This window comes from Phyllostomus hastatus, unplaced genomic scaffold (genome assembly GCF_019186645.2).
Source record: "Phyllostomus hastatus isolate PE091 unplaced genomic scaffold, TTU_PhHast_1.1 phas_contig_210, whole genome shotgun sequence".
NCBI classification, from domain to species: Eukaryota; Metazoa; Chordata; class Mammalia; order Chiroptera; family Phyllostomidae; genus Phyllostomus; species Phyllostomus hastatus.
Genome location: NW_025333737.1, coordinates 33,380,447 through 33,394,795, shown reverse-complemented (window position 1 = coordinate 33,394,795; position 14,349 = coordinate 33,380,447). Strand labels below are relative to the sequence as shown.

The 14,349-nt window shown below is 46.7% G+C and overlaps 1 protein-coding gene across 4 annotated transcripts in view; it reads left to right on the top strand.

Moving 5' to 3' along the window:
• Positions 1–387: 387 nt before the first annotated feature.
• The window catches only part of AP2B1 (adaptor related protein complex 2 subunit beta 1), a 99,359-nt gene continuing 85,397 nt past the window's right edge, over positions 388–14,349 (top strand). For 2 of the 4 annotated variants that reach the window (XM_045836336.1, XM_045836333.1), the window contains exons 1-3: positions 388–524; positions 5,889–5,951; positions 11,958–12,063. In XM_045836336.1, coding sequence (XP_045692292.1) covers positions 5,915–5,951; positions 11,958–12,063 — 143 coding nt within the window. In that variant the 5' untranslated portion in view covers positions 388–524; positions 5,889–5,914. Of the gene's footprint in view, positions 525–768; positions 788–1,094; positions 1,114–5,888; positions 5,952–11,957; positions 12,064–14,349 lie in introns of those variants that run through there. The other 2 variants (XM_045836335.1, XM_045836334.1) reach the window with 2 other exon arrangements.

Below are 14,349 nucleotides of genomic sequence, written 5' to 3'. Positions count from 1 at the left end.
CATCTCAGCCTTTTTTTCTTGCCCCACTCTGTTGTCCCACTGCCAGTGTAGAGACGTGGGCTGGATCACCCTTTTCCACACTCCTGAACTGGCTGGGGAAATTAGCCGAGTTGTTTTTTTCTTGGAGAAAGGGGCAGAATATTTCAGTTAAGTTTTTTGAGCTTCTGTGCAAGCAAACAAATCCAGACAACACCAGCTTGTTTAATACATCTCTTGGGATAGACACTAAACATCATTTGAGACGCCGGTGGCGGGTCTCTACCCGGCCACGCAAACATCTTCGATTCTCCAAGGCGACCGCGATCACCGCCTTGTGTTTCTCCGGCGCGCGGAGACGACGTCACACGTCACGCGGCGAGGCTCTCTGACGTTGGCGTTTCCTGTCCACCATCTTTGTCCCTGGCAAAGTGGGTTTTGCGCAGTGGCTTAGCCCTGGAAAAGGAGTCGTGACGTGCAGGAAACCATTACAACACCACCCGGGCCGTGCTCTCTGGCTGCCGCCGCCACCCCCGCCCTCGCCTCCGGTGAGTTCAAGCCACCTAACTTTGGGGTGTGTCCCTCACTGATGCTCTGGAGCGGCGGTGGGGGGGCACCCCAGGTTGGGATGGAGACGGGCGGATGAGAGGAAATCCTAGGAGCGTGACCGTTGAGGATGGAGTGAGCCGTCGGGTGTGACCGTTGTGAGGAGGAGGAGGGCTGGAGAAAGGGACTCCGCCGCTGTGGCGGGGGAGGGAATCCTCGGGTGTGGCGGCTGGGAGCTGGGGAGCGAGCTGGGGAGCGTCGGCGGGTAGGTCTGCGCGGAGTTGCGTGGTTAGGATAGCCAAAGGCCAGGGGTGTGGCGGGTCGACGCTGGAGGCCGGGGGAGAACCAACCTTCCCCGCTTGGGGTGGTTCATTGAGACCCTGGGACGTCCAGCCCGCCCGCAGAAGGGAAAAGGGGTGTCCCCAGTGGTTTGCCCGGCTCCCTTAGTTTGAGGTTGAGAGTCACCTCTCCCTAACCCCCTCATGGAGGGACAAACCCGTACAAATGCTGACCATCTGGGGAAGGAACAGGAATTCCTGACACTTCAGGGAAGAAAACCTCCAGAACTGTCCCGACGTGAGAGAGGGGGAAGTAAGTGGGGGTAAACTTTAGCCTGGAATGTTTTCATTTTGGATTTAGCAAATCTGCTTTGATAAAGGCTTGATTAAGCCGGAGGCAAAGAAACTGGAACTTCCTGTTACCTCCAGATCCTTTGAATCCGAAGAATTTATTCACGCTCTTTTCAGAGTAGTCTTCTATTTGGGCCTCTTACGGAACACACTTGGCTGTTTCATTATGAAGCAGTGTGAATAACAGAATAAAGAAAGAACACTGCTTTTAAAAAGAAGTGTTTTTTTTAAGTGCCAGTTACTATAGTCAATGGAATTTTTTAAAATAAAGAAACTGCAGTTAAGTTTAGAAAAGGCAGAATGACAAAGGAAGGTGGTCTCCATGAGGAGCAGTTCAAGTTATTAGTAATCTTCCTGGAATACTGCTCTTGCTTAGCCTCAGGGAACACTTACCAGTAATAATAGAAAGCACTGGAGGAAGGAGATGCAGCCGCCGTGCAGGAGAAGTGCAACACATTCCAGTGATGACTAAGCTAGTGGTAAGGTGAGAACTGTTTGCAGGTATCTCAAACGCCCCAGGAAGCAAGAAGATAGTGCGCTCTGCAGACAGCCTGACTGAGAGTTGGGTGGCAAAATGAACATAAAGCTAACAAAATTAAGAGGCTCAAAGTCCAGTTCTTGCATCTTTTTTTTTAAAAACAGATCCATATTTTAAAATACATTTTAGGTTGAGGTTTGAACCAAGCTGAAGAAGGAATGAGTAAGATAGACTATGCTCTTTCCTCCTTTCATTCTAGATTTAAGTTTTCCAGAGTTTTTTGTTATTTCAGTTAAAAATTGGATGTAAAACTTGGAGCTTCTTTCTTACTGTATAATATTAACAAATTGCCTTGTAGTCTGTCATACGTAACTACAGTCCCAGGTGTGTCTGTTGTAATTAGGTGTCTTTTATAATTTCCTGCGAGCTAAATGATACCTGAAGATGCTATTGTCTTTGCATTATTATTGAAATACCTGATCAGCGCCTCTAACCCTTGTAATAAAAGACTGTTGGAATGACCTTTCTGCTTTATAATTTGGTTACTTCTTTGGCCATCTTATTAGCATAAGCACCAGACTGTGTAAAGACCAACTTGAAGTGAAAAGATGGGATTTAGTGGCTTCATCAACTCTCAATTTAGATGCCATTTCCCAGAGAGCCATTTGAAATTAAGACCCTGTTAATTTGTTTTTTTTCCTGGCCTTATTATCTTTAGGGGGACCGGAAGGAGGGAGGAAAGGAGAGAAGGGACTTTGACAATCTATATTTAGTGGAAACTAGGTTATGTTAAACCTAGCTGTATAATTCTGCACCGGCAGGCCTGTGAAAAGCAGTGACGTACACCCTGGGCTGGGAAAAGCAGGCGGGATGGTGTGCTTTGTCTGTGGCAGCCTCGCAGTTTCACAGTGCCCCTGGGCCCTGTGGCAGGTCCTCAGAGCGGCCAGGACTTGTCCAGTGTGATGTGGTAGGAAGGTAGTGTGAGCTCAGACTCCCAGATGGCTCTGCTTTTTCCTGGGGCTCTCCTGAAGGGACAGTGTATTTTATTCCCCCACCCCCCCCAGGAGCTTAATTTTTGAGACTCTTCAGCAAATACATAATGTTTTTCTGAGCTCTGTCTGGGCTTCTTGTTTGGCTTCTAATGTAGACAGCAGTGTTCCCCATCCCATGTTTTCCAGAATGTGGTTATGGCCATCTCTGGCATGTGATGAAATGTATCTCATTTTGAAATGTGCATACAAATGTAATTTTTTGAGATGACATTCGCGTAACATAAAATTAACCATTCAGAAGTGAGCTGTTCAGTGGCATTTCATATGTTCACTGTTGCACAACCACCACCTCTTATTTGTTTTTATTTAGACTATTTTCATTTTTCTTGGAGTTTCTGTTGGTTTAAGGCAGGAACTGACTTAATACAATGTTTCCCTGCCAGTATGGGGGGAGGGACACTTCATTACTGGCGTTAACAACAGTGTGAGCCAAGAGAATACGTTTTTCCGTTCTTTTTAAGAGCAGGAATTCTTAATTTAGAGTCTAAGATCACTTTGAAGTCACTCCTCTTCCCTGGAATTTTGTGGGTGGGTACATTAATCTGTAGTTAAAAACACGTAAGGCTTACAGTGAATAGGACAGAGATACAAATCCTTGACCATGAAATTTGTTAGAAGTAATGAAGCGTGTGGGTCATTAATAAAGGTGGCTCTGAGACTAGGTTAATTTAGTGTTTAACAGATTGTATGAAAACTAATATGAATTTACTGTGTGTGTATGAAAGCTTTAAGGAGACTGATTTTTGTGCCATTTTTTCAAAGAAACTGGGTGAAAAATTCCCAGCAGATTTTGTTTTTAAATGTTAAGTTTTGATGATCGTAGGAGACTTAAAACTGCATAGTAACACCCTGGATAGATTGTAATGGCCTTGGGCCTCGGCCCTTGTGTCAGGCTCCAGTAACCATTTCCGTACACTGGCTTTTCTCCGTGTGGATGCAAGTTCTCCAGGTCTTCCTGTGTGAAACCCCTGTCTTCCGCTTGCCTGCTTCCCATTCGTTTACATTGTGAATGGATTAAATCATTATACATTGTTTTTGAATTTTTGCTAGAAAGGCATTGTGAAAATATTGTGTAAGGCAAGCCTTACAGGTTAATTTTTTACTATAATGAATGCAATCAAAACATTTCTGCATTCTATAGTGGTATTGGTGAGTTCTGGCTCGCCTTTCACAAGGTGATTGAGTCAAGTTCTGGTAAACCTTGAAGTGCTGTTGTATGAGGATCAGGACTGGAAACGGTGAGACAGCTGCTTGGAAAGATGGCGGATGAGTCTCATTTCTCTAAGGTTGTCCAAGCAGCATGTTTTAGAGATGATTTGAGCCGAGCTTTTTTCTTTTTCTTTTTCTATTTTTTTTCTTTTTTTACATTTTCTGGCCTTTTTTTTCTCTTCCATAATTACATTGACTTGTTTAGTGCTCAGGTCTTTTCCTCAGATCCATATTTACTGTTGCTTGCCCAATGTGCTGTCACTCAAGTTTGCCAAATATATCATCATTTGTGTTGTTTTGACCTGACAGGAACGAGCAGCTACCAGGGCATCTGCCCTAAATCTGGTGATTAGTATCGTTAGTGATGGCAGTAAGGAAGAAGATCCTCAGTTTTTCGGTGCAGAAGTAGGCTGGCTTTGGAGAGACAGAGACATCAATTTGTTGTCCCACTTACATATGCATTCATTGGTGGATTCTTGTATGTGGCCTGACTGGGGATCGAACCCACAGTGTTAGTAAATTGGGACAACACTCAATCAACTGAGCTACCTGGCCAGGGCCAGAAGGGATATTATTAAAATAAAATTTTAATGCATTAAAAAAATAGTTGAGTATGTTAGACGGAAGTCTTACTGCAGGTTTCTGAAATCAGACAACTTATTCTTCTTATGTGGGAGACATGTGGCCAGTCCATGCTGCTTTTGTTTGAGGGTAGAGCCACGTGTCAGCTGGTCAGTTCTGGGAGTCGGAACAGAAGAGATCACCTTGAGGCTGGGATCTGTGTTCTTTCGAGTTTTAGTGCTGGTTCTCATATCTCAGATTGTTTGTTTGCAGGGTTTTTTGCCTTGTTTTTAGATGTAAACTGATATTCTTTGGGTATGCTGTTGGGCTAAGTGTTGGAAATGATGAAAATCATAGTCTAACAAAAATCTGTGGGTGAAGCTGTTTGCCTTTCTAGATGTTTGTCGTCAGAGTATTCTACTGAGTTGGGATTTATTTATTTATTTATTTATTTATTTATTTATGATTCTTTTATTGGGAGTTGCATGTAACGGTGCAGCTTTGGTCAGCACCGCCAGATTGGCGGAATAGACTGGCAGAGTTGTTTTCTCCTTTGACCTCGTGCTGCTCCAGAATACATGTTTCGAAGCGATTTCTTCTCACAGGCAGGGAGGTAAATCCAATTTCCCTGACTGGAAGGTAGTGGGGATCTCTCTGAGCAAACTTGAGTGACGAACTGAAGATGTGTTTACAAAAGGTCTAGTTTTTAGGTCTTGGAGCCTTTTAGGAGATAATTGTGACTCAAATCACAAAGCCACGGTAGGTCCAGATTATCGCTCCACCCATTTATTCTGCTTTTGCCCCAATTCGCTCCTTAAGGCCAGAGCTGCTGTCTTGGTTGTCTTTGCATCCCTCCAGCCACCAGTGATGGTGGTAAGGAAGAAGATGCTGATTTTTTTTAACCCTCCCCTGAGGATATGTTCAATTATTTTATTTTATTTTATTTGTTTATTTTTATTTTTTAAGAGATTTTAGTTATTTTTAGAGAGGGGAAGGGAGGGATAAAGGAGGAGAGAAACATCAGTGTGTGAGAGAAACATCTATCGGTTGCCTCCTGCATGCCCCCTCCTGGGGACCTGGCCCACAACCCAGGCATGTGCCCTGACGAGGAATCGAACCTCGACCCTTCGGGTCACAGGCCAATGATCAATCTACTGAGCCACTCCAGCCGGGGCTGTTTAATTATTTTAGGGAGAGAGAGAGAGAAACATCCATGTGAGAGAAACATCCATCAGTTGCCTTCTGTGGGCACCCTGAGTGGGGATCGAACCTGCAGCCTTTCGGTGTACTGGACAGTGCTCCACCCAAGCCAGCCAGCCAGGGCAGAAGACACTCAGTTTTGAATAAAGAAATTCTAATATGTAAATGTTCTTAAAACTAATGTGTAACTTGCGGGACATAAACAACTTGGCTAAAGGAACTCTCTTCTTGCTGCAGGTACACACTGAAGAGCCACCGACACCATGACTGACTCCAAGTACTTCACGACCAATAAGAAAGGTGAGTCCGAGACCCTGGGCAGCGCTCTGAGGGGCTCCCGGAGTCAGGCTGAGAGACGGTCCGAGCAGAGTGTTCCGGCCTCTGCGGACGCGCGTGCCGTGGGCGGTCTCGCTGGGGGTCTGGCGCTCCTGCCGAAAAGTGTGTCGAGGAAATTAAAGTACAGGTTTTAAATTTGATTCGAAGGATCTGTCGTGGTCGGAGGAAGGGATCCGACATTGATCCATTGAAGATTGATAGATCTGAGCACGTTGATTCTCTTTCAACTTTTTTCTTGGAAATACACATTTTGTAACAAGAAATACTACTACATATAGATATGTATGAAGTAAAAATGAAAGTTCTTTGCTTTCCTCTTCCTCAGGGGATCTCGTGTGTAGCCTCAGTATTTTCTATGCATATACGTACATATAATTTTAAAAAATGTATCTTTGAAGAAAATGGGGTCATAAAGAAAAGCGCAGGAAACTTGATAAACTCATATCCCTCCACGTAGATCTCTCTCCTTCTTTGGCTAAGCTTTGTCTAGGTAACATTCTTTGTACTTAAAACAGGAACCTCTGAAGTCAGTATTACGATTTTGAGGTCATAGATTACTGGAATAGCTTTGAAGTTAGTAACTCACCGTCTTTGTACTCCAAAATATAATACTGGTTTTTATAGTGAGTGTTGTTATTCTGGGAACTAAGGATTCTTGGGAAAGTCCGGCTTCCTTGTCTTCTGTGAAATCCTCCCTAACCACCATAGCGCTCTCCCGGTGCTGCAGGCGGCACCCCCGCCAGAGGTGGGCTGGCTCAGCCCTCTCGGCCTGTCGGGCCCCACAGCTGGGCCGGGCCCCACAGCTGGGCCACACTGACTCCGGGGACCTGACTCCGGGGACCGGCGCGTCTGCTGGGGTGTGCTGGGGTGTGCTGGGCAGGACCCTTGCCTCTTACTCCCTGACAACTGGCCTTCTCAAGCGTGCCTTTACCCTCTCCTCCAGGGCTAAAATAAGGCCACTTCTCTGCCCCAGAATGTATCTTCCTGGTTTCCCTCAGTGCTGTGTACTGGCCTTAACCTCCTGACTATCTTCAGATTTTACTAAGATTGGTCTTGAAGAACACTGCAGTGTCCTACTTTGATTCATTCATTTATCTAGTAAATATCTACTGAGTGCCTACTACGTGTGAGTCATATTCTGTACCCTAACACTGGTGCAGTTCTTACTAAATATCCTAATTTCCTCCAAGTCAGAGTAGATACAGGATACCTGATACCCAGATCTTGATTTATGAATGTTGTTTCCCAGGAACAGAGCCAGGACTCCTTGGAGAAATGCCTGACTCCAAGGCTGGGTCCAGAGACAGCACGAGAGGAACGTGAACATCTTACCCCAGAAAGCAAAAGAGAGGAAGTGCTTAGAAACGTTGGCCCAGGGCCAGGAGCAGAGTAGTTCAAAGGGGCTTCTGCTGGCCAGATTCGAAATTGATAATTTAAGAAGTGATCAAAGTGTTGGACTGTAGCCCATTGAATAGTCAATACATCAGTACTCATAAGTCGTGGTGGTAGTTGATCCAGGCAAGAGCCATCAGTGCACCCTAAAATAACTGGCAGGTGAAAGTTTGTTGAAGAATAGGATGTTTATATAGTTTCAAAAGTATCCTTTAAAAAATCACTTACTAATCACAAGGGGAAAAAATACTAACTTTACTATGTCAAAACTTGGCAATTACCACCTTAACCAAGTGTGGGGGGGCTCTGTAAACCCTCCCCCCCCCATCCCCTGTTTGCCACGGATGAGAGTAAGTCTACCGAGACAAGTTCTGCTTGGGGAGGAAAGGTGGCTGATCTCTGAGAGGAGAAGGGCCAGGAGCCTGTTCCTCAGTGGGCTTTTATTGGCTTTAATTTACACAGGAATACAGGTAAAGCTCTTCAATCATCGTCAGGCAGTAATGATCAAACGATAACATTCAAAGAACTATGAGGGCTTATTTTGAGTCAAAGTCAGATCGCTAAGGGGCCATAAAACTTTGGGGAAAATAAACTTATTTCATGCTTGGACCCTTATCATTTAAATTGAGGGTATTCTTAGCAAAGCAGGATTTTCAGGATTTTATGCATTCTTGTTTAGGCCTGATCTTCCTGGGGAACCGCCCTTTCCAGCACTGGGCTGCACCGCCCTCTGACATTGTTTCAGGCTTAAGTCAGGCAGGGGAAGTAAGGCAGCCAAGAGATTAGGAGACTTCATGCAGACCGAATGAGGACTCAGGCTATGTCAAAGCCACAGGGTGAGGGTCCATCACCCCCTTTTTTTATAGCCCCAAGGCCTTCCCTGAGGGCCCCTTTGTGACTGTGCCTATCTTAGGTCATCCCTCCCTTGAGGAATCTTACCCATCATTGGCTAACCCGTCATCTGCCCGGGGCCAAGCAGGGTGAAGTAAAAGGGGACAGAGGCTGGGCCCCTGCCAGGGAGATAAACTTTGTCTCCTCAGTGGCTTAGGGTCCCAAGGTCGCTCACTCAGCCTCAGCCCTGGAGGTTACAGCTTCTGAAACCAGGCAGGGCGGTTCCTAACAACCAAGTATTCGCTGTTAACATCTCCAGTGATGGAATAAATGAACATCCTTTTCCTCCTGATGTGCTGCGCCGAGTAGAACGTAGCATCGTTATGAAGCGTGCCTGCCAGAACGCGTACTGTCAGTGAGGTCACGGGGGACACCCGTGAGAAGCCCAGACTGAGAGCGAGCTGGAAAAGCTCCATCGTGAAAGACAGAGGCTGAGGAGTGGTCTTAGATCAGACAGGCGTGGCGGTCAATGTGATGCGGGAGCCTGAGTTGGGACTTGGCCCAGGGAGGGGTGGGTGTAAAATTGCTGCAAAGGACATTTTCAAGACCTTTGAGTAAGGTCTTATGATAATGTATCCTTGTTAAATTTCCTGATTTTGATTATTGTGTCACTGTTACGTAAGATAATTCCTTGTTCTTAGAGATTATACACTGAAGTATTCAGAGCTAATGGGATATGGTGTCTACAGCTTACTGTTAAAATGATTCAGGAAAAAACTTGTAAACATATGGAAAGTATGATAAAGTAAATATGGCATAATGTTGACAATTGGGGAATCTTAATGAGATTGCAGCACTTTACAAAAAAAAAAAAAAAAAGGTAGGAGGGCACACTGGAGTGGCCTAGCGTGAGCAAGGCCCACCGGCATATTTTCTAGAAAGCTCAGGCGTGTGTGTGCTGTCCTGTCATTTGCAGTTATGTAAGGGCAGACAAGCTCTCCTGTGACAGTACACAAGGCTCCACAATTGGTGAGTGAGTGAGTTAGTTAGTTGTATCAGCTCCCTGCTAGTCGGTGGCTTTCCACCTCATCTACACACCGGCGTTACCTAGGGAAATTGAAAACGATGCTGACGTCCCGGCCCCACACCCGCAGATGACCGGATTTCATCCGTCTGGGATATGGCTGTTTGGTGGGGGGCGCACACACACACGTTTAAAAGCTTCCCTGATTTTTCTGATCTGTAGATAAGATTGAGAATTGCTAGCTGCCAGCAATGCTTGGTAGATCCGATTAAGGGGAGGACGAGGGAGAAAAGGTTAGATTTGGTCAAGTTGTGTGTGTGAGTGCTTCACCCACTACCCCTCCTGGGCTCCTCCCGGCTTCCCTCTTGGTTTTTTTTGCTTGCACCTCACAAAGGCCTCTAGCCCCTGCTATACATTTTTGCCCTTTTTTCTGATTTTCTCATTCTGAAATGTGTGTATTTCTTCTGTTAACGTTTTTTGGGCTTTGACGACCAAGGTATTGTCTATAATGACATAAGAATTTACTTAAAAACTCGAGTAACTCTTCAAACCTTCTCTTGTGACGGGTCCTGGTAACGTTTTCTCATCTGGGGATTCGTGCAGCTTTAAGACTCGGAGATGAATCACGGCTGGTATTTAAAAGTGGAGAGACCGTGTTCCGTGTACTTCCTGCAGCGCCCACCAGAATTGCCGCGGGAGCAGATCCTTGAGGTTTCTGCTGTTGGGTTGGAATAGTTTCAGTCACAGCCCGTTTGGATTCTCCCCCTCCTGCTGCTCTTCACCGTGCGGACTTCCCAGAGCCTTCGGCTGGGCTTGGTTCACTGTTCCAGGAGTGCGCGGCGGGGAGGACCCCTGAGAGCTGGTCTGGCAGCGGAGGACTCGGGGAAGAGGAGAGTGACTCTTACAGGGCCCAGCTGTTCGGGCTGTGCTCTCCTTGCAGCCGTCGATTAAGTGAAAGCAGTTTTTGTGACATGGATTGGTTTGCCTTGTTGGCAGTGGATATTGATGTAACAGGCCTTTTTTTTTTTTTTCTGGTGTTCAGCAGCTGTGTTTCTTGGTCTCATCCTTCACATTTAGGGGTTTCAGCAGCTCACAGAGTTTTCCGTCCCCACTGTGTCTGTCCTGACGAATGAGGTCCGCGGAAAGGGAGCATCAGGGACCGCCGTGCCCGTGCTGGGGGAGGGCAGCGGGGCAGCGGGGCGGGGGGGTGTGGCGCATGTGGAGGGGTGGGGAGCTGACGGGGAGTCACGTCTTCATGGGCGAGCTGGTGTGTTTTCTGTTTTCTTTTAAAACCAGTTGAGGGTTATACGCTTTCTTATTTCCCCTCCAGCGTTCCGTAGATAGGTGAGCCTGGGCCTTAGTGTAGCGGTGACAGCTGTGCCGTGTCACAGTCCAGAGCCCCAGCGGTCCGTTATCTGAGATTGTTTCTTTAGAAATGGCTCTGGTTTGTACAGTTCGTGAGGCTTCAAGATTATTGCTTGTGTTGTTAGACTGATTGACTAGGATGGGGCCTTAAAGCCCGTTAACCACGCCCCCACCCCACCCCCCATGAACTTCTTAAAGCACTCACTAGAGTAGAGCACTGATTGTCAACTGTGGTTGTGCATTAGAGTCCCTTGGGGGAACTTGCGATGAATGTAAGAGTTCTGCTCCTTGACATTCTGATTTATTTGGTCCAGAGTAGAGCCTGAGCATTGTTATTTTTAAATGCTCCCCAGGAAATAGTGTGTGGCCAAGGTTGAGAACCTCTGGATTCAGGAGACACTCTGTCACCAAGTCACTCTGAGATCTTTGAGCCCTGGTTCTTTATCTGTGACCTTATTAAGAGTGGTGAATGAGACCTGACCAGTGTGGCTCAGTTGGTTGGGTGTTGTCCCATGAAGCGAAGGTTCAGTTCCATTCCCAGCCTGGGCATGTGCCCAGGTTGCAGGTTCAGCCCCTTGCCCCTTGCCCCGCCCCCCACCCCCCTGGGGGGGGCACTTATAAGAGGCAACCCATCATCTGTGTTTCCCTCTCTTCCCCCTCCCCTCCTCTCTCTCTAAAAGAATAAGTAGTTTTAAATGCTTGTTTTTTTAAAGACTTCATTTAATTTTTTAGAGAGAGGGGGAGGGAGGGAGAAAGAGAGGGAGAGATGCATTGACTGGTTGCCTGTCTCTCGCCCCCAACCAGGGACCTGGCCTGCAGCCCAGGCGTGTGCCTTGACTACAATCGAAGCAGCGACCTTGGGGCTCGCAGGCTGCGGGCCGGCACTCAGTCCACCGAGCCACACCAGCCAGGGCTGATTGATTAATAATAATAATAAGTGGATGAATAAGATGATATCTAGAGTCTTCTTGGGCTTGAAAACACTGATTCCTGAACCTTTTCTTTGTCTACATTATTTTTAACCCAGGACCTTGAAATTCTGATGGGGGAGATCAGTCCTCAGATGCCCTTCTCTCCCCGTTGTAAGATACGATGAGATTGGCTTTTCCCCCTCCTGTGCCTCCTCCGATCTGGATTGTATCTCCCTCTCTGGCCGTCACCTGAAAGATGCTGTCCCTATGAGTGTCGGTCATTACTGAGGGGTTTGAATTGTACTTACCCTATAACTTAAATAACCCTGCTTTGGTTGCTGTTGTGGCTCTAGTAAACTTTCATGGTGTCACGTATGACATAACACAGTATTCTGCTTTGGCTCCTTGGTCCTGGGGACCCAACCGTTTTGTTTTCTTCTCTTACAGGAGAAATCTTTGAATTAAAGGCCGAACTCAACAATGAAAAGAAGGAAAAGAGGAAGGAGGCGGTGAAGAAAGTGATCGCTGCTATGACCGTGGGGAAGGACGTGAGGTGAGGGCAGTCACGCCACCGCTGCCCGCTGCCTGCCGCAGCCCTGCCCGCTCGGGCAGCTTTTACTGCTTCCCGTTTCGGATGGTTAAAAGTAGAGAGCCCGTGAGAGCCGGTTTGCCCCTGAGAGCAGCACCAGAAAGGGTGGTTGCTTTGACATGAATTCTGTGACTTCAGCTTGTTTGTTGGTTGGTTTGTTTGTTTGTTAAGAGTGAAACCAGTTCGATTTTTTGCAGACAGATCTAGGGCAGAAGCTCCCGAGAGCGGGCACAGCTTCAGATGTGTTGCTGAGGTGGTGTTGGAAGACGGTAAAAATACACCGAGAAGCAGGGGCTCGTATGTTCTCCAACTGGCGTAAGCCAGTGCCCTCAGTGTTAACAAAGTCCTTGTTTAAAAAAAAAAAAAATTCTGTAATTCTGTAATTTAGCAGTACCATTTGGAAACAAACAAGGATTGTCTGCAGGCCCCTGAGGACCCCCTGCATCCCCTCGGGGGTCCGTGAGGTGAAGGCTGTTCCTGCGATAGTGCTGAGGCGTTATCATTGTTGCCTGTTTCGGTACGTTGACGTTCTCACCGCCAACGTGGCGGTGCGAGTCCGGGCGGTGGGGCCACGCTGGGAGACCAGCCGTCGTCGCCTTCACCCCACGTATGTGCGGGGGACGAGCAGGGCGGTTTCGCTTAGGGCTGTTGGTCACGAAGCGTTCAAGTGTACTTTATTTTAAACACTTGATCCTTTTTAATATTCTGTAGGGTAGGAATTATGCATAACATACTTCTGCTGCATAGCAAAGAGTGATGGTTGAATTGGGGGGGAAAAAAAAACCCACGCATGAGTGTTGAATTGGGAACACCGATTCCATATGAAAGCATGATTGACAGACAAATTACCGTTAACCACACTTCAGTGTTTGGGAGACAGTTTATCAAAGATGAACAAAGTGAACCCGTTACTTTGAGGGGGAAAAATGACATTAGGTAAATTTAAGCTTCAGAGTGAAAATTAGAGTGTTGGAAAACTTATATCTCCTGTCACGAGCTTGACAGCCTCCCAGCGCCCACAGCGGCTCCGGGGAGACAGGTGGCGAAGTTGGGGGGGCGAGTGTTTGCTCCTCTGTAACGACCTCGGGGGCCTGCACGGCTTGTGGCACCGTGTTTGCAGGTGGCCAGTGCTCATGGCACCAAGTTAGGTGTGGGTAAAAGGCCCACTCGAAATAAATGACAAGCGAGAAGATTTTAATGCAACCTGCATGCTGTAGCCAACTGTTAAGAAACTTCCATCTGTGGACTAAAAAATAAGGAGGATCCACAGTTATATGAAAAACTACTAAAATACTTCTTCCTTTTCCAATTTATGTACGTGTGTGAAGCTGGATTTTTTTTCTTCTTACATTTCAACCAAAATAACGTTCTGCAACGGGTTGAGTGCCAGAGCATACGAGAATCCAGCTATCTTTGTTTAAACTAGACATCAGAGAGATTCTCGAAATTGTAAAATAATGTCATCTCTTTTAAAAAAAATAGTAGATGTTTACTTTAGAATGGTATCTGTTACTGTGAAATGTATTGTTATTCTAAATGGGTTAATATTTCTAAAATTTCTCCATTTTAATTCCTGATTTTGGAGAGTATCGGTAGTTATATAACACACATGAACAGAACCGCTCTGGGGAGCTCAGGACTTTCTCGGGGGTCGTGAGACCCGCAGGGTGAGAGCAGCTTCCCCAGGCTGTCGGGAGCTCGCGTGGAGACGGAGGCGGGAGGAAGTGACTCAGGGTCTTCCTGTGCTGCAGGCGGGCCGGGCCGGGCAGGTGGTGGTGGTGGTGGTTTCGTTTGTCAGCGAATGAGCACGGCTGGGTCTTCACACGCTGTGACGTGACCTCCGTCTCCGAGGGCAGCAGACTTTTCTTGAAGGGCAAGCTAGCGAATAGCTTAGGCTTAGCAGGCCAAGAGGCAAAACATTAATGAGGTTATTATGTAGGTAATGACATAACGAGAGAAAAAAATTTCCACAAATATTTTGTTGACAAAATTCAGCATATAATTAAGTATAGGTTTTTTGGTACTGCATGTCTACGAAAAAGTTGGGGTTCTTTTGGGGGGGTTACAATTTGTTGAATTGGGGTTCAGAGTAAGTGTTCTTTCTGTTGTCAAATGAGCTGTAAAATGCTCACATGTAAAAACCACTGTTAGCTCACTGCTCAGGCAGAACTGGGTGCTGGGCCCCGTCTGGCCCGCAGGCTGTGGTTGGCTGACCCAGGACCAGCCACCGGAGGGCGGTTTTCGCCGAGG